Source organism: Sceloporus occidentalis, unplaced genomic scaffold (assembly GCF_023333645.1).
Source record: "Sceloporus occidentalis isolate IW3139 unplaced genomic scaffold, rSceOcc1.0.p SCAF_37, whole genome shotgun sequence".
In the NCBI taxonomy this organism is placed as follows: domain Eukaryota; kingdom Metazoa; phylum Chordata; class Lepidosauria; order Squamata; family Phrynosomatidae; genus Sceloporus; species Sceloporus occidentalis.
Window position 1 is genome coordinate 7948367 of NW_028317017.1, and position 21359 is coordinate 7969725.

At 36.8% G+C, this 21359-nt stretch overlaps 1 protein-coding gene across 1 annotated transcript in view; it reads right to left on the minus strand.

Moving 5' to 3' along the window:
• Positions 1 to 20027, minus strand: part of UNC13C (unc-13 homolog C) — a 218151-nt gene extending 198124 nt beyond the window's left edge. The window contains exon 1 of the mRNA XM_089488232.1: positions 17036 to 20027. Within this exon, the coding sequence (XP_089344358.1) occupies positions 17036 to 20027 (2992 nt within the window). The remainder of the gene's footprint in view (positions 1 to 17035) is intronic.
• Positions 20028 to 21359: the final 1332 nt, after the last annotated feature.

Genomic DNA, 21359 nt, shown 5'->3' on the forward strand with positions numbered 1-21359 from the left:
CCCACTAGCTTAGTGTCCCAGGAAGCCGTCAAGATAGCCTATATGGTAGGTGCGTTAATCGTGATAAATTGAGAAACATGGAAAAAACATGCCTGGCTGGTCACCATTGAGAAACTATCCTAGGATGTTTGGTCTACAATGGAATAGAGAGATGATAAGGAATTCAATAAGGAATTCAATAACCAGTGGGAACCATGGTAGTAAATTCTATCCCCTTTAAGGATACTATACATTCCATGCATTTGTCTTTGTACTCCTGTACAGCTGGGGAAAATGCATAAACAAAAACAGGATTTTACTGCTTCTGCTTTGGTGAAACATTGACAAGCACAAACATTCCAGGAATTATTACTTCACAAGCAGTGGAGATGGAAATATTTTCCCACTAACTCTAGTGCACTGCACCTAAAACAAATACTATACAAACAGAATAGATCTGGCTCCAGTCTCGGTGGGGACGCCAAACAGGTCAATGCCATAACCGAGGTTTGGAATTCAGCAGGGTGCTTGGAATCTAAAGTGCCTTCAAGTTGGCACCATATAGCATTAAGTCAAAAGATGAAACGAAAATCCGCACTCACCTGACTTGGATATTTAATGAAGTAAATCTGTGTTCACAGAAATAGGTGGTTATAGGTCAATTAAATAATTAATTAAATGATAATCAAGCGTTTCGTATGAGCAAGCATTAGTATAGGCATGAAAAGTGTTAAGCCTTAATTAGGTGCCTAGGGCATAATTTATATATGGACACCAGGTAAATACCCCTAAATACCATATATGTTTGGTATTGGTTTTTTTTATTAAATTGTATTTATGTATTTATTTAATTTTCAAAGCTTTCTAATGTCTGCTTTTGTTTGATTTCATGTATCATTCAATATGAAACCTTTTTTATGTTCGCACTGAAGATTTTTCCTGTTTACTTGATCCAACCTTAATCCTATTGATTCTGTCTGGAATCTGGAACATCATTATACCATAAGTTCTCTCTCTCTCTTTCCACTTGAGGGTTTTCAATTTTATGTAGATCATCTACAGGGACATATATATATATCTATATATATATATATATATATACAGTATATATATATATATATATTGGCTTCTGGGAGATGATGGATATGCACCCATGGGGAAATTGTACAACATAAGGTGTGGCTAAAAATTCTCTGTCAGTCTCTGTTTTATTTGCTGCATTTGAAGATAGTGGCAGCTGTGAGCTTGAACCTCTGTTTCCTTTTCTTCTGCGCTCGCTTTTTATCTGCAAACTGTCGCCACTTATCTTTACCAGTTTTTAGTAGTCAGAGCATGTCTCCATCTGGATCTGTTCTGGGAGAGCTCCATCCAGGCAATTATGTCAACTTCCCTCTTATGGATGTCTTTGGAGCGAAGGTGGGGCCGTCTTGTAGCTCTGTTTCCAGAGGCAGGCTCAGTGTAAAACAAGTGTTTGGGGATCCGCCCATTGTCAGGCAGTGCATGTGGAAGGCGTTCAGTCTTTTTTCTTGCAAGACATACAGAGTCAATTTTTTGCTGGTGTAGAGTGCTAAGCACACAGGCGCAATAGACAGTGAGCTTTGTGTAGGGTGTCAGCATACTCTTGTTCCACATTCTCTTAGACAGCCTGGTCAAGGTTGTGAAGGCCTTGCTAATTCTGGTTGATCTCGGCACGTAACTAGAAACCACAGGGCCCTGGTGACACCATTGCCCTAAACAGCTTGCGAGCGCCACCTTTCCCCCAAATAGCTTGAAAGTGCTTTTGACCCAAGTAGCTTATCAGTGCCATCCTAACCTCCAAACAGCCTGTCTGTGCCATCTTTCCCCCAGCTTGTCAGTGACCCCAAACAGCATGTGCCATCTTTGCCCCAGACAACTTGTCTTATGTGTCCCTCCTCCTTCCAACATACACTTTAGCGCACATATGCAAACACACACAAACTACACAGTGCTAACACACTGCATCTCTTATACTTATATATAACATATATATAACATATATATACATACATACATACTCCCTCCCGCCTGTCCTTACCTACCTCTCACCACTCCTGCAACTTTTCTGTTTATATATATATTGGGTTTTTCTATTTGCATACACTAGTCGTACAACTTTACACTGATGTTTTTATCTTGCTTTTCATGAAAGCTTAATTCAAATGTTTTATTTTTTTCTGTGAGTTGTGAGGTTATGCAAGTGCCTAAGTGAACTCGCAAATCCTCATCTGCAACTTGCATAATTACACCTCTCCCACTACATTTTATTTTAGTAAAAATAAAGAAATGTGGGGCCCCAGGACCCCTACTGACCAAGGGGCGATGATGGCATGCATGGAGTGGAGGTAATTAAATGAAACACTATCTCCTCTATCTCCTGCTAATGATAAAGGAGGTTAAATAATGTACAAACAAATCTAAGGTACTTTGATGCCATCTTTGCCATCCATCCCCTGGGGTGAAGGGATTATTAATGTTTAAAAAAACCTTTGGAGAAACACAGGCCCAGTGCAACGCCCCTCATCTGTGTGTTGTGGGAACTACTCTCCACCCCTAAATCTCCCCGTTATGGGGGTATGAGATCCATCCAGGCACCCTTTGCCATAAAAAAGGCGCCTTGACGGTGCCACTTATAATGCTAAAATAAAGTTCACTTTTTACGCGCCCATCCAGAGATGGTCCACTAAGCCCTGGATTAAGCACGCCTCAATATTGAGCCCATGAAAAGGGGCCATCTAAAAAAATATAAAACAACATAAGCCCGCCCCCCAAAAAACTGTAAAATGAAAAGGAATATAAATAAATCCAACCTTTACCCAACCCACACTTTAGCGAATAGAGCTCAGTGGCCCCTTTAAGTTAACATCAGAATATCCCTATGCATATGCACTATAAAGGTACATGCGTTCATTTTCTTTCTGCTTAAAAATGAGTATGACATTACTTACAAAGTATTTTAATAGGGTTTCGGCATTGGTGCATGGAAACTAGACTGTCCTTTTAAAACTAAAGAGGGACAGCATACCTGACTGTAGAATATGGTTCACGTTCTTTCATAACAATTTAGATCTCTGTTTAATGATTTTGCTTGAGTTTATATAGGGCATAAGGAGAACATTTTTTTCTGGTTAATTATCATTTAGTAACAGCAATAATGAATGGTAGAGGTTATGAAAGGGCCAATTAAGGAAGCCTGAAAATGCTCACAATTAATACCAAATGGAGCTCCTAAAATATTAATGCTAAGTTAAGTGCTTCAAATTACATAGATCGAAACTCCTTGCTGATAAATGTAGTTAATACTATAGAAATTAATGGTGATAGTGTTGTCAATGTCCTACAATATCTGTAGGACATTTTATTGTAACTATAATTTTACTTCACTGAGCGGGTGGTATATAAGTGGAACAGCAGAGAAATGCATAAGAAATGTAAACATCCATAGCAGAGACTTAAGGGTATTCTGAATATATGACAAGACCAAGGACTAAAGGTTGGCCAACATAAAGGAAATATCCAGTTCAACAGAACATCAAAAACAGCGCTGTCCTGCCAAATATGCCACAATTGGCAAGTATGCACCCCAGACTGCACACCATAAACACACTATTTCTCTCCCTCCCATTACTAATTCACTCACACACACACATTCTGATGCTAACACCATACACTAACACAAACACATATGCTAACAGCATACATTCACACATACCCACAGCATATGCATCTGTAAGGAATACAAATTGATTAATTTTAAATAAATGCAATGTTTGACTATGGCCAACCTACAAGATACATCTTACGATGACAGTGATGTCTAATCGACACTCCACGATACAGTATACACACCCTTACTCTCCCACTATATACTAACACACACACATACTCACTAACACCATATACTTACACATACATTCATACACTTAAACTCACTGTATTCCATTATCAATGTAACTTGCCTTCCCTAGCTTAAATCTCCATGAAATGCCTATCTTCAATTTTAAAAGAATAAACAAAATAGTGGTAGTTGTAGGATTTTAGCAAACTTGTTGTATAATTTGCATAGCCCATTAGTTTAAAAGGCACAAGGGGTGATTTATGAAGTTCTGCAGTGGATGACAATTCAGTGTCTTTCAGATAAATAAGAATTATATATAACCAGTAACTGATTAATCATCCCTTGAGTGATTTTAAAGACAAATTAGCTTTTGCACAAAGTCTCCTGAAAATTGTTTGTGTCAATCTATTATAATCGCAGACCACATGGCATCTGCAAATGGCTGTTTGTTTAATGAATGCAATGTTTGGGCATGGTCGATGCATAAAGAACATTTTATGATAATAATGTGGTGAAAATCTGACTGAATTATCACCTGTACTAGAATCAGTCAGGACTGATGTTCCACAAAACCTTGAAGAATTCATTTTTTACTTTCAATATTGTTCATTTTTTCCTTAATAAAGTACCTTACAGATAATGCATTGTTAAGTACATCAGTCATAACATAATCCGTTTATAAAACAGTTACTTTACACTTACAGGATATAAAAGCACACCAATTATAAGTGGCAATTCTGTGGTGACTCAATGTATTGTATTCCAAGTATACTATATTGACACACCTCTTAATTATTGAATTAATACCCACGGGGGTATAAAATCAAGCACCTAGCCAAGCAGTCTGCATTTACAAATATTTGTGAAAAAATTGGGTCTTTCTGAAGAGCAATAAGTCAGTTTGTGAAAAAAGGAAGGCCTTTTTTTCTACTTCAGCATGACTGTGCCCTAGTGCTTAAGCAAGGTCCAAAAATACATGGTTGGATGAGTTTGGTGTGGAAAAACTTGGAAGAATAGGCACAAATCTTGTGCAAAGCCCTCCCAGAAGAGTAAAAGCTGTTAAAGCTGCAAGGGGGGGGGCAACTACATACTGTCTATGTATTTAGAATGGGATGTCATAAAAGTCTCTGTTGGTGTAATGGTCAGGTATCCCAATACTTTTGTCCATATAGTGTAGGTACCGTACTATACGGGTATATAGTATTAAACATGTAGAGCTAGACTGGGGCATTAAATTACCCCCCAGCAGCATGTGGCTGCATGTATCAAGCCACTGACCACACACTAAAAGGATAAGCTCCAGTAAATGATAAATAAGTGGCGCCATCGAACACCACCCAGTAGGCATGTGCTCGGTTTACCACATTGTCAATCCACGCTTGACTGCATCCATTCTCTGGACAGACCATCTATTACGACAAGTAGAAGCTGATACGAACCTTCATTGTTATTATCTCTCAAATATAGATTTTTGTTGTTACTGTGGCTGCAAAGACGTATATATGTTTTGCCATAACTACTTGTCAGTCGCAAAACCGTGCTACTCAAAATGTATGTTATCATCAATTATCATATAATAAATAAATATGTTTTAGAATGTTGTTCCATGGGATTAAGGTAATTTGCATTATTACTTTTAACCAAACGTTTCCACATAGACAAAATAGCTTACATTGAAATCCTCACAACAGTTTCAATCCCGTTCCTAGGAAGTGGTAAATAATTTCATTGTAGTAGAAATATAGAAATGCAAGTTAAGCTTTAAAAACGTAGTAATGCAGTACTTTGGCTCCCACACCTACATTATGTGTCCCTTAAGCACTTCATGGAAAGTAAGTGCTCTGCCCGGAAAAAGCTTGAAGATGCACATGACATCACATGTATGCGTGATCACCATATCTAGACATTAACCAGGGAATTGTTCCCTACTGTGAGTGGAAAATGTTATGAAGAGGTAAAGACTAGGAGTTGATTTACTAGGGCGGTAACTGCTAGCAAGATTTGCCATACATTTCTCTCTACTGCAAAATTCCCCATCTGAATCCTCTTTATTACTCATTATTTACTTGATGACATCAACAGGATGAAATACAGTTATGCTTTATATAAGATCATAAAGGTAATTTAAGGTGAAATCATCCTGCTGCCATTGGGTGACAACTCCATAGGAGTTGTAGTGCTACATCATATTTCTGTCTGCCTCTGGGTCTATGATCTAAAACAAATTGGCTCAAGTGGGCCAGACTTAATATTATAAATTGACAAACACAAGACAAAAGAGGCTATATTTTATATAGCATCTAAATGTTACTTTTATTTCCTATTCCTATTAATGGATGGGTGTTGGATAGGATTGACCCTGCACAGCTGCATAGGTTGGCTACTTCAAAATCCAGTTGTGGATGAGATGCTCATTTCTGCTTACTCTTTAATCACCGTGTCATGACAACTGGAGGTAGAACCTAGGATGGAGGTTTAAACAGGAGCAGTAGCAAATCTAAAACAGTACAGAACACCTGAAGTCATGTAAACACAACCAGATATCACTGACATGTATGTGCAGGCCCGGACTGGCCATCGGGCACACCGGGCATTTGCCGGGCCGCGGCAGGGCCGGATTGACTTAGGGGGTAATGGAGCTGCAGCTCCAGGCTCCTACCTTAAAACCTGCCCCTTAAGCCCGCCGCAACTGCAGCCGGAAAGCCCCCACCAGGGCCAGCCTTACGGGTGTGCGGCCGCACAGGGTTTAAATTAAAAGATCAGGGGTTTTTTTTTTTACTTTATTTAACATCCTCCATGTTAAATAAAGTTTTTGTTAACTTTATTTAACATGGAGGATGTTAAATAAAGTAAAAAAAAAAACCCGATGTTTTAATTTAAGCCCTGTGCAGCCGCAGACCCCTAAGGCCGGCCCTGGTGGGGGCTTCCCGGCCCCTTGGAGTGGCGGACTCGGTCGCAGTTGCGGCGGGCTCAAGGGGCCCTGTGTTAATGCGTCCTGACTGGGCCTATTTTAAGGTAGGGGCCTGGAGCTGCAGCTCCATCAGCCCATAAATCAATCCAGCCCTGCCGCGGTCCCGGTCGCAGTTGCTGCTTGCTCCAGCAACAAGGTAAGTAGGGTGAGGGAGGGGGGGTGCAGTGAGAAGGGGCAGAGGAGGGTGAGAAATGGGGAGAGGGGTACATATTGAAAAGTGGGGAAGGGGGTACATAGTGAAAAGGGGGAACATAGAAGGGGCAGATTAGATGGGGAGAAGGGGTAGTGTGAATGCGTATGAGAATGAATGAATGAATAAATGTGTGGATGAATTGTGTGAATGCGTATGACAATGAATTCATGTGTGGATGAATTGCTTGAATGATTTGTGAGACTGCATTAATGAATGTGTTAATGATTTGTGTGAATGAGTGAGTAAATGCAAAGATGGTACATGAAGGGTGGGCTTTAACAATAAATAAATAAATAAATAAATAAAAATGGGCTGCTCTGGCTTAAATGCCCGGGCCTAATTTTTGTCCCAGTCCAGGCCTGTGTATGTGCATAAAACATTAAAGACACACTCAAGTACCCACATGTGTCATAGAGAAATGCAATGAGACTGTTGGCAGGGACATGAGGATGCCAACTGCCAGCTACCCGAAATTCCATATATCCACATATGTCAGTCTGACAAATAACTAACACATCTGCTTTACATCACCACTGCACCCTCTCAATGATGAATGGCTGTTATTAGTGTAATATAATTCTTTCTAGAATGTCTTCAGTTAATTGCCACTTAAATCACATAAGATAAATGTCAGTTTTCAGCTGCCACAACCAGCGTGCCATGCTGTAACCCTTTGAATGTTACACTGTGTTCAACACTAGCATTTAAGTAGTTAAAAACAATCTTATAATCTGTAAAAATAGTTCATCCCAAATTGGATTTATATTTAATTTCCCACTAGGAGCAAGACCTCTTGAGCCTTCCGTGGTATTTGTGAACATCCCAGGTGCCTATCTTTAGATGAGACATTCGCTTTTTGGTAATCAAATTCCACTTGGTCCCTCGTTCCTCCACTAATGCTTCACTTTTTCTGGACCTTAGAATGTTTGCTAAATGTATCAAAAACTAAACAGTAGAAAATGTGTTTAAATTATGTAAATGAAATACTCTTCATCTAAGTTCCTTGCCTGAAACATAATAAGCTATAAACAGATCACGAAGCTGCATAAAAAGCCTTACAATCTCCTTACAATGCCCCAAACCTTACCCCCTAATTTTCCATATTTCCCTCGAAAAATGTAAAACAAATATTAAAAGTGATAGAAACTAAATTTCTGAGAGTAGTAGATGAGTGGAACTGCCTCCTACAAGAATCGGCAGAGGTAAACACAGTGAGGTAATTTAAACATGCATGGGATTACCATATTGGTATCCGGAATCTAAGACAAGACCAACGATTGATGAAGTTTTGAGTCTTTACAGCAGAAAAAAAACACACAGACAGACTAAATGGGCTGAATGAGTCTAATCTGCTGTCAGATTCTTAGTAATGTGGGTTAGCATTGACAAAACCTATTTTTATCTACAATGCTGTGAAAAAGTATTTGCTATCTTCCCGATTTCTTCTATTTTTGATTATTTGTCACATTTAAATGTTTCAGATCATCCAACCAAGTTTGATATAAAACAAAGACAACGTGTTTAAACATAAAATGTAGCTTTTACATTATTATTTCATTTATTGAAGGTAAAGAGCTCATTAAAACCTATATCACCAATATGAAAAAGTAATTGCCCCCTAAACCTAATAATTAGTTGTGTCAGCATTGGAGACAACAACTGCTACCAAACTTTTGTTGTAACTGACAATCACTGTGGGGGAATTTTGGCCCACTTTTCTTGGAATATTTGTTTTAATGAACCACTTCTTTTGAGCCATTCAGAGATGGTCTTGCTTGTGTGCTTCCGATCACTGTGCTGATGAATAACCCAACTGCGCTTGAGCTTTAGGTAACAAAGTAATGACAGGACATTCTCATTCATGAGAGCAGAATTCATAGTTCCATCAATTATAGGAAGTCATCTAGATCCTAAAGCAGCAAAGTTGCCCCAGACCATTACATTACTGCCACAGTTAGTATGATGTTCATGTCTTCCAAAAAGCTCCACTTTTGACTCATCAGTTCACAGAATATAATTCCAAAAGTCTTGAGGGTCATGAAGATATTTTTTTTGCAAATGTAACTGACAAGCGTTTGTTGTCGTTTTGGTCAGAAGTGGTTTTCACCTTATAACACTGAACTTAACTGAGACAAGTGGGGCCTGTAGTTCTTTACATGTTAAACTGGGTTCTTTTGTGACTTCCTGGATGAATCATGGATGCGCTATTGAAAGAATTATGGAAGGATGGTTACTCCTGGGAAGGTTCACCACCGTTCCAAGTTTAATGCATCTGTAGATAAGCCTTAGAAATAGCTTTGTAGCCCTTTCCAGAATAATAGATGTCAATGACTTTGTTTCTTTAGAACGCGGTATCATGTGCTGCTTTTTGAGACCTTTTAGCCTATTTAATTTTGCAAAACTGGGTCAATTTAATTGAATTGATGTTTAGATTAAGCGTGGCTGGCAGTAATCATGTCTGAGTGTGTCCAGTGAAATTGAACCCAATTATAAATAAAATGTGATGAATTGTTTTATTTATTAACTAAGCGGACAATGACTTTTTCATCTAATACTAGGTAGAGTTTAATAACTTTTTCCCTTCTATACATAAAAAAATCATTGAAAAACTGAGTTTTAGGTTTATTCTGGTTTTCATTATTTAATATGAAAATTAGTTTAATAATCTGAAATAAAAGATGGATAATATCAATAAAGAGTGGACTTCATGACACTGAGCTATTTGTCAAAATATCTGAATAATACATATGAAAGAATATTGTAAATTAGACACTGTACACCATCCAGACATGTAAAAGCTATTTTTGGATTCGCAAACACAACAACAGATGTGTATATGAAAGTGAAATATGCTAGATGATTTCAAGGTAGAGCATGAAACGGGAAAAGGTGTTTGATGTATTTTGGAACTAAAAATAGACCCAATCTTTTTTACCTAATGACAATATTTCAAGTAATCCTGTACTTCCAAGCTGCGGAAGCCTAAGTCATTTGCAATATGTCCTTGAAATTGACTTTCACGCTCAGGTGTTTCCTTAGTTCTTGTAAATTCACTTTGAAGCAATTTCTGCAATATAGCTAGTGAACTCTGAAGCTTAATTGCTGTCTTTTCTTCAGGCCATCTGACATCTACTGCTTCTCCTACTGAAACAGCACTCGGGAGGTTAAAGTAACGAAAAAAACCTTTAGTACTTTACATGCCAACAGTTACTAAATTCTAAGGTATTTATTACAAACAAGGGCAAGCCTTGACCTAATAGCCCTTGGGGCAAAAAGTCCCTTTGTTGTCCCCCCGAGACATGCCATATATTTTTTTATATACCATTCTGCCTTCTGCATGTAGAATATATTATCTGCTGCCCCTTCGCTGCCCAACTCACCGAGAACTAAGGCCCGGATTACAAGATTTTTTTCCTCAGAGGTTCTACCAGAAAATATTTCAGTATTGTAAATGTTGCTGATATACCTACAATAAACATGTATGTATTTTATTTTTCAATTTTGTACAAAGCGGGACATTTTTTATCTGTTTGATAATGCTCTTATAAGCAGTCACAAATCCCATACAATTGGAAGCCTCCCCTTAGCAAACTTGGATCATTTTCATACAGTAATGAAATGTGACAACCTAAGAGAAAGGATAAGACAAGAAATATAAAGTATGTCTTCTCTATATATTGTTAATGATACATATAGGTGAATGTATTTTTCCTAACCATTTTTTGATTGGCTCAACAGTTATAAAATAGTGACGAGTTTCCATGTTCTCAAAGCAAATTTATTTGTATAAAACTAGATTTTTATGTAGATCTAAAAATATATGGTATATTTTGAGCAAGAAAAACACCATCATATTTCCTGTCTCCACTTTTTCTCTTTTGAGTTACAGAAAACCCTTTGGCCTTCTCTACATTTTATTACTGCATAAGCACTTCTTGAGCCTTTGTTAATTGAATGACCTCCATTATGTTTTTTTAAGTGTCCTCTAGTCTAGGTCTGTTTATGTCAACATGCACATATTTATTAACATTATAAATTCATAAAGCCATTTTAAGATTATATTCATATGTAGCCAGGGGTAAGATAAATGCAGATGTGTCCCCCTAGACAAATGAGGCTGGCTTACTGTCTGTTCCAAATATTTGGATAGCTTATACATTTAGTTGGAGTCAAGATGTTTTTTTCACATATAGATCAGACCACATGGCAGGCCTTGAAGGCATTAATTCAATCTTCCCACAATATAAAGTAAACAAAATTTCAAATACACCCATTTAAAAAGGTGTGGTAAAAGAAAGCAATCTTTCATTTTGTGTTTAATAGTTTTTTGAAATTCTAGAGTTGTCTATGAATTAGAATAATTTCACTCCTCCAAAGCCTCCTCTGTGTATTACACCACAGCAGCTCCACCACCTATACACACACCCACCTGCCATTTCATCCTCATGCCTATCAAACAGCAAAGCTTTACATTTCCTAATACACAGTGATGGCCACCCTGGCCAGTGATGGAGAGTGAGTCTTATTGAGTGAGGTGTTTTGTGTGATAAGCGTGGAGGGTGTAGTGTTTTGTGTGTGTGGTATTTAACATGGAGAGCAGGAGTACTTGATAGTAGTTATACAGAGCAGTTCTTTATGCAGCCCAGATGCAAAACATAACCTTTTTAAACTGTCAACTGAACTCCAACTTAAAATGGCCACTGACCATAGAGTTCCCCACAAACAGTGCAGAGTGTCCTTTCTTAAAGCAACAGTATACCACAGAGGGAGTGATGTGTGATAGATGTGAGGTGTGATATAATTGGGAGTGGTGTGTGATGTGTTTTGTGTGATTGGTTTGAGTTGTTTTATGTGATAGTCGTGATAGGAGTGATGTAAGATATGTATAATGGCAGTGGGTCCTTTTAAACTAAAAGACCTTTTATGATAACACTCCTTCTGTGATATCAGAGATGGGCAACCTAAGCAGTGAAAACGCTGAAAAGTTTTCAACAAGAGAATACTAAAAAACAGTATGTTTTTTTAACAAAGGAATATGCTTATTTAAGACGCATACCATAGTAGTACTTAGTAAAAAATGAGAGAAAGTTGGGAAAACAATGTCTATGTTTTTTAATTTAATAGGCTTTCTGTATATTTATCCTATGATTATTTCATAAACCACATCTTTTTAGACTTACCAGATAAATAATATTTGGTACCTTAACGAGGCTGATAATTAATGGACAAGTGGGCTGTGTTAAAGGCAAAATAGACTTAGATGCCTAGTTACAACTTGATCTGTGAGAAGTCTCCAGCCTGCAGCTGATGGAGAAAGAACAGTAAATAGGGGACAGCTGGCGAGTCACCGCTTGCCCTACCTTGTCATCTTGAGTCAAAACATGCACTGAAAAAGCGGCCACTTCGAACATGTTCAAGCAAACCAATCCAAAGGCAATATGTCCCCCGGACAAGCATGCAGTAGTTTGTAAATGTACCATCCTGACAGCAATGTGTTGCCCAAAGGTCAAGATTAATAATAGTAATGAAAACATGTTCATTCTGTCTGCTGGGAGCATGTACGCAGTTATGACAGATATATCATTACTTTGACTATCAACCTCATTTTTGGCTGTCTTAAAGAAGACCTGCCCCTATTCTTTGCTTCTAGTGCTGTCATTTTATTCCACTACAGTCATCTTCATGAGTAGAGCTGGCAATTCCAGAAACATCTGCAATGTCACTCCAAAATCAAGGTTTCTCTACTACAAATACCAAATTACCCTGGGAGAAAATCAAACAAATCAAGGGATGCAAACATAACAGGTTTCTCCTATAAAAACTCGATGATGGAAATTAATTTTTATATATATAGTTCACTTCCAGTTGTTAGAATTGTGTGGTCTGGTGTTGCAGAGGCAGTGAAGACAAATGACTTCCCATGGACCAAAACATGACACCTTTAATCTTAAATGATTTAGTTCTGTGGAACTTAAACCATGTGTAAATCTGTTATAATAATTGTTCTTCTGGTTTGCAGTTAAGTGTATTAGTTATAGTCTCACTTTAAAAGTGAACGAGCTGTGGGCATTTCTTGAAGATAATAATAAAATAATGGCCCAAATGTGAAGAGGACTGAACCTAATGATGTAGAAGCTTTTCTCTGGTTCACGCTCTCTCTTCTTGTAATTGTGTTTTCTGCGAGCGAATCCTACAGTGGCAAAGCTAGGGACAGATTCCAGCTCTGCACGCCAGCCCTACAAATCCTCTAATCCTTCGCAAATTAAAAACCCTCCAAGAGCAATTGGGACTTTTAATATGAACTCCCATCTCGATGCTACCAATAAATACAGGCTAAGCAAGGCAATGCAATTAGTGTAAAACAGCCTCCCTAACATGGATTTTTATAACCTACAAGTATATACAATTGTATATATATATATATATATATATATATATATATATATATATATATATATACACATGCAAGCTGACAGCCATAACGTATATTAAAAAAAGGTTTATTTACTAATAGCATTAGCTATGCATTACAAAGAGCAATTTCTGGCTGTAAGAAGGACTAAGCTGACCTCATGTAACACGTAGTTCAATGAAAGAGGTGGCTTCCAAGACATTCACTGATTTTATTATGCATTATAATCTAATGAGAACTGAGGGAGATGAAATTGCTACTGTCTTGCCAACTGGTTCTTTAAACCTCAATAACATTTCAATTTATGTTCAGGTTGTTTACTGATACCCAGGCATTACCAGATACCAAATAAATGATGTCCTCTACTGTAAATCCAGACATCAAGGATCCCAGGTAAAATGCTATGTTATAGAATATGACTACAGGGACAAACTAATGAATTGCACTCAAAATCAGAAACATCTACTTAAATGGAGATCAATATCAAAATATTTGTGCCGTAAAGGCTAAAGAGGCATGTCACTAAGACCAACGATCAGGTGATACAGACAAAGCAAGGAGTTTCAAAGCCCACAAATCACATGAAACTAAACTGATTATTATTTTGATTGTATGTGGCCAAACTAACAAAATCTGTTTCCTTCTACTATATACAGGTGTTGGCATCACTGGCAAATATATATAAGAATGCAATAAGATCTACGTCTGAAATATCGATATTAGGCACATTCCATGATGGTACAATAAAAACTTATTATGCATGCACCACGAGCAGACTGAACATTGCAAAGCTGGTCACTAGCAAAGACTTCTTCACTAATGTTTCTGCCTCTGCAATCTCTGTGCTACTTGATGGGTTCTGGGATATGACATCATATCCCGGTGCTCAGCAACAGCATGTAGTGCACAAAGCTCAATATAACCTTTCCACAGAACCGGGTACACTTTCTTTTGCCGATATGCCACAATGTGTTATTGCTTCCAGTAGAACTCTTCCGACTGCATTTGCACATCCTGCAATTTGTTACATCCCATCAGAGACATTTTTACAGTCGGCCATGTATGTGAATCAGCTTTTTCACAATTTTATTTTTGTCTTGTTGACACAAAATATTAATGTTGAACTGTGTTGGTTGAATTAATGGTCGAATTCTCCTCAGAAAAAGTTATTTCCTTTAATAGATTATGCGCATAATCGAGACAAGGCACACAACACACAAAAGTCGAAGCGTTGTCTAATTACGTATTTGGATTACATGGTTTATATAACTTCTTATATTTCTTATCTACTTCTAATAGCATGCATCATTCTGATTGGTTACTTTTTAAGCAGGTTACGCCTCTTAGTAGATATGTTGACGCAACTCGTGATGCATCATAGACTAGACATTTTCTACTGTATTTGTCAGCAATAATATTTATGATTACATAACCATTTTTCTAACAAACTGCACTAGCTGATCACTGGATTCCAAACTTTCACATTTGGTCTTTTACTCAAGTGTTTTAACCATTTGACCGGCAAACACTCTACGATAATACTGCTCCTTTCTGATCCAGCAAAAGGGACTTTCAAATCTATATCTGGCATATTTAAATCTCCCATGCAAACCTCCTTTATGGACTTTTTCATTTATTCACCAACAATCTATTTTAGTTCTTCCTGACTAGAAAAATAAAGCAATTATCTCTGGTTTCCAAGGTCACCCATACAGTTCCTTTACTTTGTTGTCCTGTCATTTCTAAACAGTCAATAGGAAGGTATTACTGTCTCCCAATCACTATGTTAACTCAACCAAGACTCATTCATGGCTACCAAATCTAAACTATCTCTATTTATAACATATTTAGCTCAGGCATTTTTAAACTACCCTCCACCTTCCTTCATATTATAATAGATTGTAAGCTCGTTTGAGCAGGGCCCTCCTCACCTGTTGTCTCTAAGTCAATTTGTTATGTTACATACTACTTGTTATGTCCTGTCTACCCATTGTACAGCACTACGGAATTTGATGGCGCTATATAAAACAATAATAATAATAATAGTTGTTAAAAGGGTTCAATGGGCAGCTGCTGTTAAAGCCCTTGAATAGAATTTTAAAGAAAGATCTTTGCTTGGAATCACACCATTGGACAGGTCTCAAACACTTGGTGGGTTAATTGGACTATATATATATATATATATATATATATATATATATATATATATATATATATATATATATATATATATATATATATATATATATATATATTCCAAATAACTTAAAAGAGTCACACAAACCTAATTCTTTCCTCACGCACAAAGGATGAACAACAAAGTTCACAGAATACTAGTTTCTATACAGAAAATGTAGACGGCGCCAGCCCTATGATACAACTTGGCTACTGTTTAGGTCACTGAGCTGCTGCTATTAAGCAAATACATATGCTATGGTACTAGAAACCATAGGGACTGCCCTGGATGTGTGTGCACTATAGTAAATATTCATTTGCATCAATATGATTCATTTATTTAATATATTTAGAATACTGTACATGGACGGTACAAAACAAAAGGTTGGCTTCAAAGTTAGAACACTATCTTGATTTTGTTCAGTAAATCAACATATGTTCGACTATGCAAATGCCTAAGGTGACCTGTGTTTAATGAGTTGTTCCAATAGGAATCAAACTCTTCAAAATATTTTTACCCAAAGTTTAGTGAATAAATGATGGTTTCCACTGACATACACAATGATAAATTCTTTTACATATACTTAAGAAGACTCTTTTGTTTCATGCAAGTTTGCTTCTATAGTACAAGTATGCATTCATTACTGAAATTTATTTTCTGCAATATAAATGTATGAACAATGAGCAGAGATTCAGTCAAGGTGACAATTACCATCTGCCGGGCAGAATGATCACAGTCTTAATTGTTTCACATGAATACATTTAAATGTAGACTTGTATCTTGTTAAAGACTTGTACATTGTATTCTAATGTGATTTTTTTAAAAAAATAGCATATTTGAAACTCCTGATGGAGCCTAAACCATTATCATCAGAAATAATCTTCAGTTAAAACATCATTTGGAATGAAATACTATACGAGTTACAATTTCCACCATGTTATAGATCTAATGACATCAAAAGTTGATTTCCTTTTTCATTGCAATGGGCTATTTTCGGATTCAAAACGTAATGGGGTATTTTTAGCTAAGGAGACCATGTGGTATTGATTTTAATCGGCTCTAGACAACTCCAATAAATAAAACAACATTGCTTTTAAAAAAAAAGGCGATTTGCAAAATGTTCAGACAATGACCCCAGAGAGTCATTTATAATCATTTTATTTTTGGAGTTTGCATCTAATCTCTTGGCATTTTTAATAATGCCCTTAAGACATATGGGTATTAAGAAACAAAGTTACTGTGTGGTATCAAAATTATGATAGGAATATAGTTGAAAAAGGTGATCTCTGTGTGCAATTATCATCCACTTATTTTCAGAAAACAGCAGGGACTCACAGGGGAAATAAGGGTCCAACAATATTAAAATTCAGCCAGAAAACATGCCATACTCAGCACCACTTATTTTACTATCATAATGTATAATGTTAAAACAGCTAAGAATTAAGTACCTCCTGCAAGAATGCGTTCCTCTAGGTCAGCCATTTCCTTCTTGTACGCCTTCATTGCTGCTTCCTTAAAACTAGGGCGGATTCTTTTTTTCTTTATAACCTCAATGGGCTTCTCTACAATGTTTTCATTTTCATCATCTTTCTCTCCCATATCATAAACAATTTCTGATTGGGGTTCTAAAACATCTTCAGTTTGCATTTCATTATATTGGGCATCATAGTCCATTTGTAGAGTTTCAAATTCTGGGTCATATGAACTAATTTCATAATCTTGATATTCTTCAGTCTGTTCAAAATTTTCATTTGTGTTTGTTCGGTTTTCAAGTTTGGCAAGAACCTGCTCCATAACTTCAACATAATCGGCTCCCTGGTCATTATCTGCAGCTGACTCACCATAATCCCCATTGTCATCTGCTTTATAATAAAAAGGTTCTGTGTACACTTCAGAATCGAGAGTCGTGCTAGATTCATTAGCGGTAGATTGCGATAATGTCCGGAAGCGACCCATAAATGAGGAACCACTCTCATCATTGCCACTTAAGCTCTGGGTGCTTTTGTTCCAAACCACTTCCAAGGCTGATTTAGCACGTTGAAGAGTAGATCCAAACTTAGGAAAGGTAAAGGTCTTATCTGAAAGATCAATGCTTAGCCGACTATGCCATGACTTTGGTGGTGCATCCTCAGAATCATCACTCTGTAGTTCACTCTGACTTCGGTACATTGTGGGTAATCTTGTTTGGTTTTGATAGCTTTCATTATCATTTGTTTCCATGTAGGAATCGTATTCGGTAGACCACTGATTTTGTGCTTCACTGTTTATTTCGGTACAAGATGGAGAATTGCCATCTAGTGTATAATCATAGCTCCCTGTATTGCATGGAAGATCTGTACTTTGGCACTTTTCATAGTTGTTTGCATACATTTCCATTTGTTGATCTGAAGGGCAATTAATGTTATAAGCAAAAACTTGCTGAGAAGAAGTGTCAACTCCAGAATCGGTACCTTGTTCCAAGTGATGCCAGTCTTTCCATGGTGACATATCAGCATGCAAAGAAAATTGAGAATCACTATAATGACTGTGGTCTCCTGAAGCACATAGTATCCCATTACTGACACCGCTATCCACAGTTTCAGTGTTTTCCATTTCATTTTCTTCTATGTACTGTTCTGCATCATTACTGAAAGCCTGTTCTTGTGAACTTGGATACCAGTTAGATGAACCATCTTCCTGTCTTCTTTGCCACAGCTCACGATCAGAAGAAGACAGCAGGGAGCTGCCATTAGTTCTAACAAAATACTGATTCTCTGAAAAATCTTCAGAGTAGGATTGACACAGTTTGGAAAAATCAGATTCCGAGCGACTCAGTTTTGGCGTTGAAAAGTCTGTTTGTGAATGCCACAGAGGTGTCATATCAGCGTAATATATCTTATTTTGCTTTTCTAAGGAATCAGATCCTGGGGACTGAAAATTAAGATCTCCATAATCATCTTTGTTTTTGTATGCAGCGTCATCAGAAGTCCTGTGAGGCTTTCTATTATGTGATGTTTGTCCACTTCTTCTTGTACTGCTTTTTTTGATCTGGGCCTCTGACTTGGAGATTGTTGCATAACTATTTCTGTTTATGTCAGGCTCTAATTCTTTATCACTGTCATCGTGTGATTCCCATTCATCATGATTAATCTTTGGTTCCATGGATGGAAATGTCATGTCCATGCTTTCATAGGTCTGAGATATTGGTAAGGCCCTTTCTTTTCTAACTTTCACATCATGTGCAAGGATATCTGTTGAAACCCCAATTCCAGTCCCCTTAAGTTTATAACATTTTTTTAAAATTAAATCTCTGTCTTGAGGAGTTGCAAAATATACAAGAATTGGTCTAGGTTTTGCATTGGGGCATTCCCGTTGTTGTCCTATTCTATGAGCAATTTCAATTTTCATGCTATTTGTTGCATCCAAAAACCCCATTTTTTCTACCAGGATTCTATAAACAACATGTTCACAATTTTCTAATTTTTGTTCAGGCACATTTAAAAACCTAAGACTAGCCTTACTTCCTTGGTTTCCTATCTGTTTAATATAATCATGTATGTCCCTTGTTTCTCTTCTTGACTGTACAAATCCTGACCGTAACTGTTCAATTTCACTTTGAACAACCTCGACACTGCTTGAAATTTCATCAATTGATTGTTTAAGAGAATTCACATGTCCTCTAAGTTCTGACAGTTCAGTTTCAATCTGACTGATACCTTGCAGCTCTTTAAAAATCATTTCCATTACATCATGTGTTTGACTTATGCAACCAGTGGAGCTAAAGGCAGGTTCCAGTGTATTGGTTTTCTGCTGACGGACAGTCCTATCTAAAGACTTACTCCGTAACCCCCATGTTCTTTTCCATGTGCTAGCTTCTGAATCTGAAGAGACACACTCTTGACTCTTTTTCCATTTTCTCAGTTTGCGTAAAGCACCCATCTTTAGACTATGTAATGTACGCTCCCCTTCTGAGCTACCATCTGATGGAGCTAGACTGCTCAGACTTTTCCTGTTACGCCTCACTGGCATTGTGTGTGAAAGGTATTCTTTTGTGACACTACCAGCCCTTGTATCACTTAAGGATTCAGAATAAGAACTATCAAGAGACGAAACTTCTTGAAGTGCATCCTCATTGCTACCTGTTACAACGGCATTTTTCTGTAGCCCATTTGCTATTGCAACTCTATAACTAAATGTCGGAGAAAGAGAAAATTCCTTCTTGGAGTTATCTTCCTCAGTTGATAAGTTAAAAGATGATGAACACTTGGCAATCTTTTTCACTGTGCTTTTTATTGATGTTGAGATAGTAGGGTTCTTTGATTGACCAAATTGGAAAATATCCTGTTCCTTTTTGCTTGGAATTTCTTTTTTTATAGGATTCCCCAATTTCTTTGTAAACATTCCTTTGCAAAGCTTATATATATAGGATAAGATCAGGCTCTTCAATAGGGCAGAAACCATGGGGGGACTTATATGTCAATCTACCTTCACAAAAAATGTAGCCCTGAATCCTTGCTAGAATAAGTCCAAAACACATACAAATGTAGTAGTATGTATTTGTGTTACAATATAAGCCCCAAGGACGGACTAGGAAGAAAGGATATTTCCACTCTGTTCCTCATGGCTCCTTGGTGTTTCTACAATGAACAGAATGGAAATTTCATTGCCATGAAAAAAAACACATATGAATAAAAAGTACACAGTGGATACAATTTTGGAAGTAGGTGCGCTAATATCTGGAACAGATCTTCTGAAATAAATTGCCTGAGATCTGGATACGCAATAACAGACATTCACATACAAGTAAATGTAAATTTTTTCTGTTTACATAGTCCTATAATTCTGAAAAGTGGTGGTAAACATCATTGCTGTTAAAAATATGTTCATCCCTAACAAGTGGTTTCCTTACAGCAACATATGGTAATAATAACCCTTCTTATATGAAACATTTATATGCAGATCCAATATTTCTTAATATGGATCCGGACAAGTGCATACAATTAGCAGCATATGTTACATAATAAAATGTAAGCACAAAACAATACTATCCAAACTACACACAAGTATGCCTTATATTTTAATTGTGTACTTTATAATAAAATCATAAGTACCATAAAATCAATAAGTACCATAAGCATTTGGTATATAGCCTTTTGGAGCTTAATAAATATATATAAAGTTGTAATTTTACTTTTATAAATTTGATCTTCATGCAAAATATTATCCATTATGAACTGACACATTTAAACAATCAGTGGTTTGGACACTAAAACATTTTATAACCTTATTAGACTTAAAGCACCATTTCAATTCAATGCACAAAATAAAACAATGTTGAAATGACATTTAAAATATTTATAATGAGATTTGATATGTAACTTCCTATACAATATAATAATAGTTTTTAATTATGAGCAGGCTTATATTTCTTTAAACCAAGATAATCATGCACTAGGTATTAAGCAAACAAGAAACCAAAAGTGGTCTTCTCAACTATTAAAACACTTGCATAAAACAGTATTAAATCATTGTAATCATTACCTTTAAAACTCTAAAAGGATTCTACCTAGTATAATGTAACAATATCTGTATTAGGTCTCCAATTCATATCTGCCCAGCTTTTGTTTTCTATATTTGCCATACAATACATGAACTGACATAGGCTTATCTGCTAATCATTTTTGCTTAACACCAGTATGCAACATGTGGTACTTAATCCACTTTGAATATAGATTCTAAAGCAAACAGGAGAAATAACAAAACATGTGCAATATTTTATATTTTAGAGTTAAG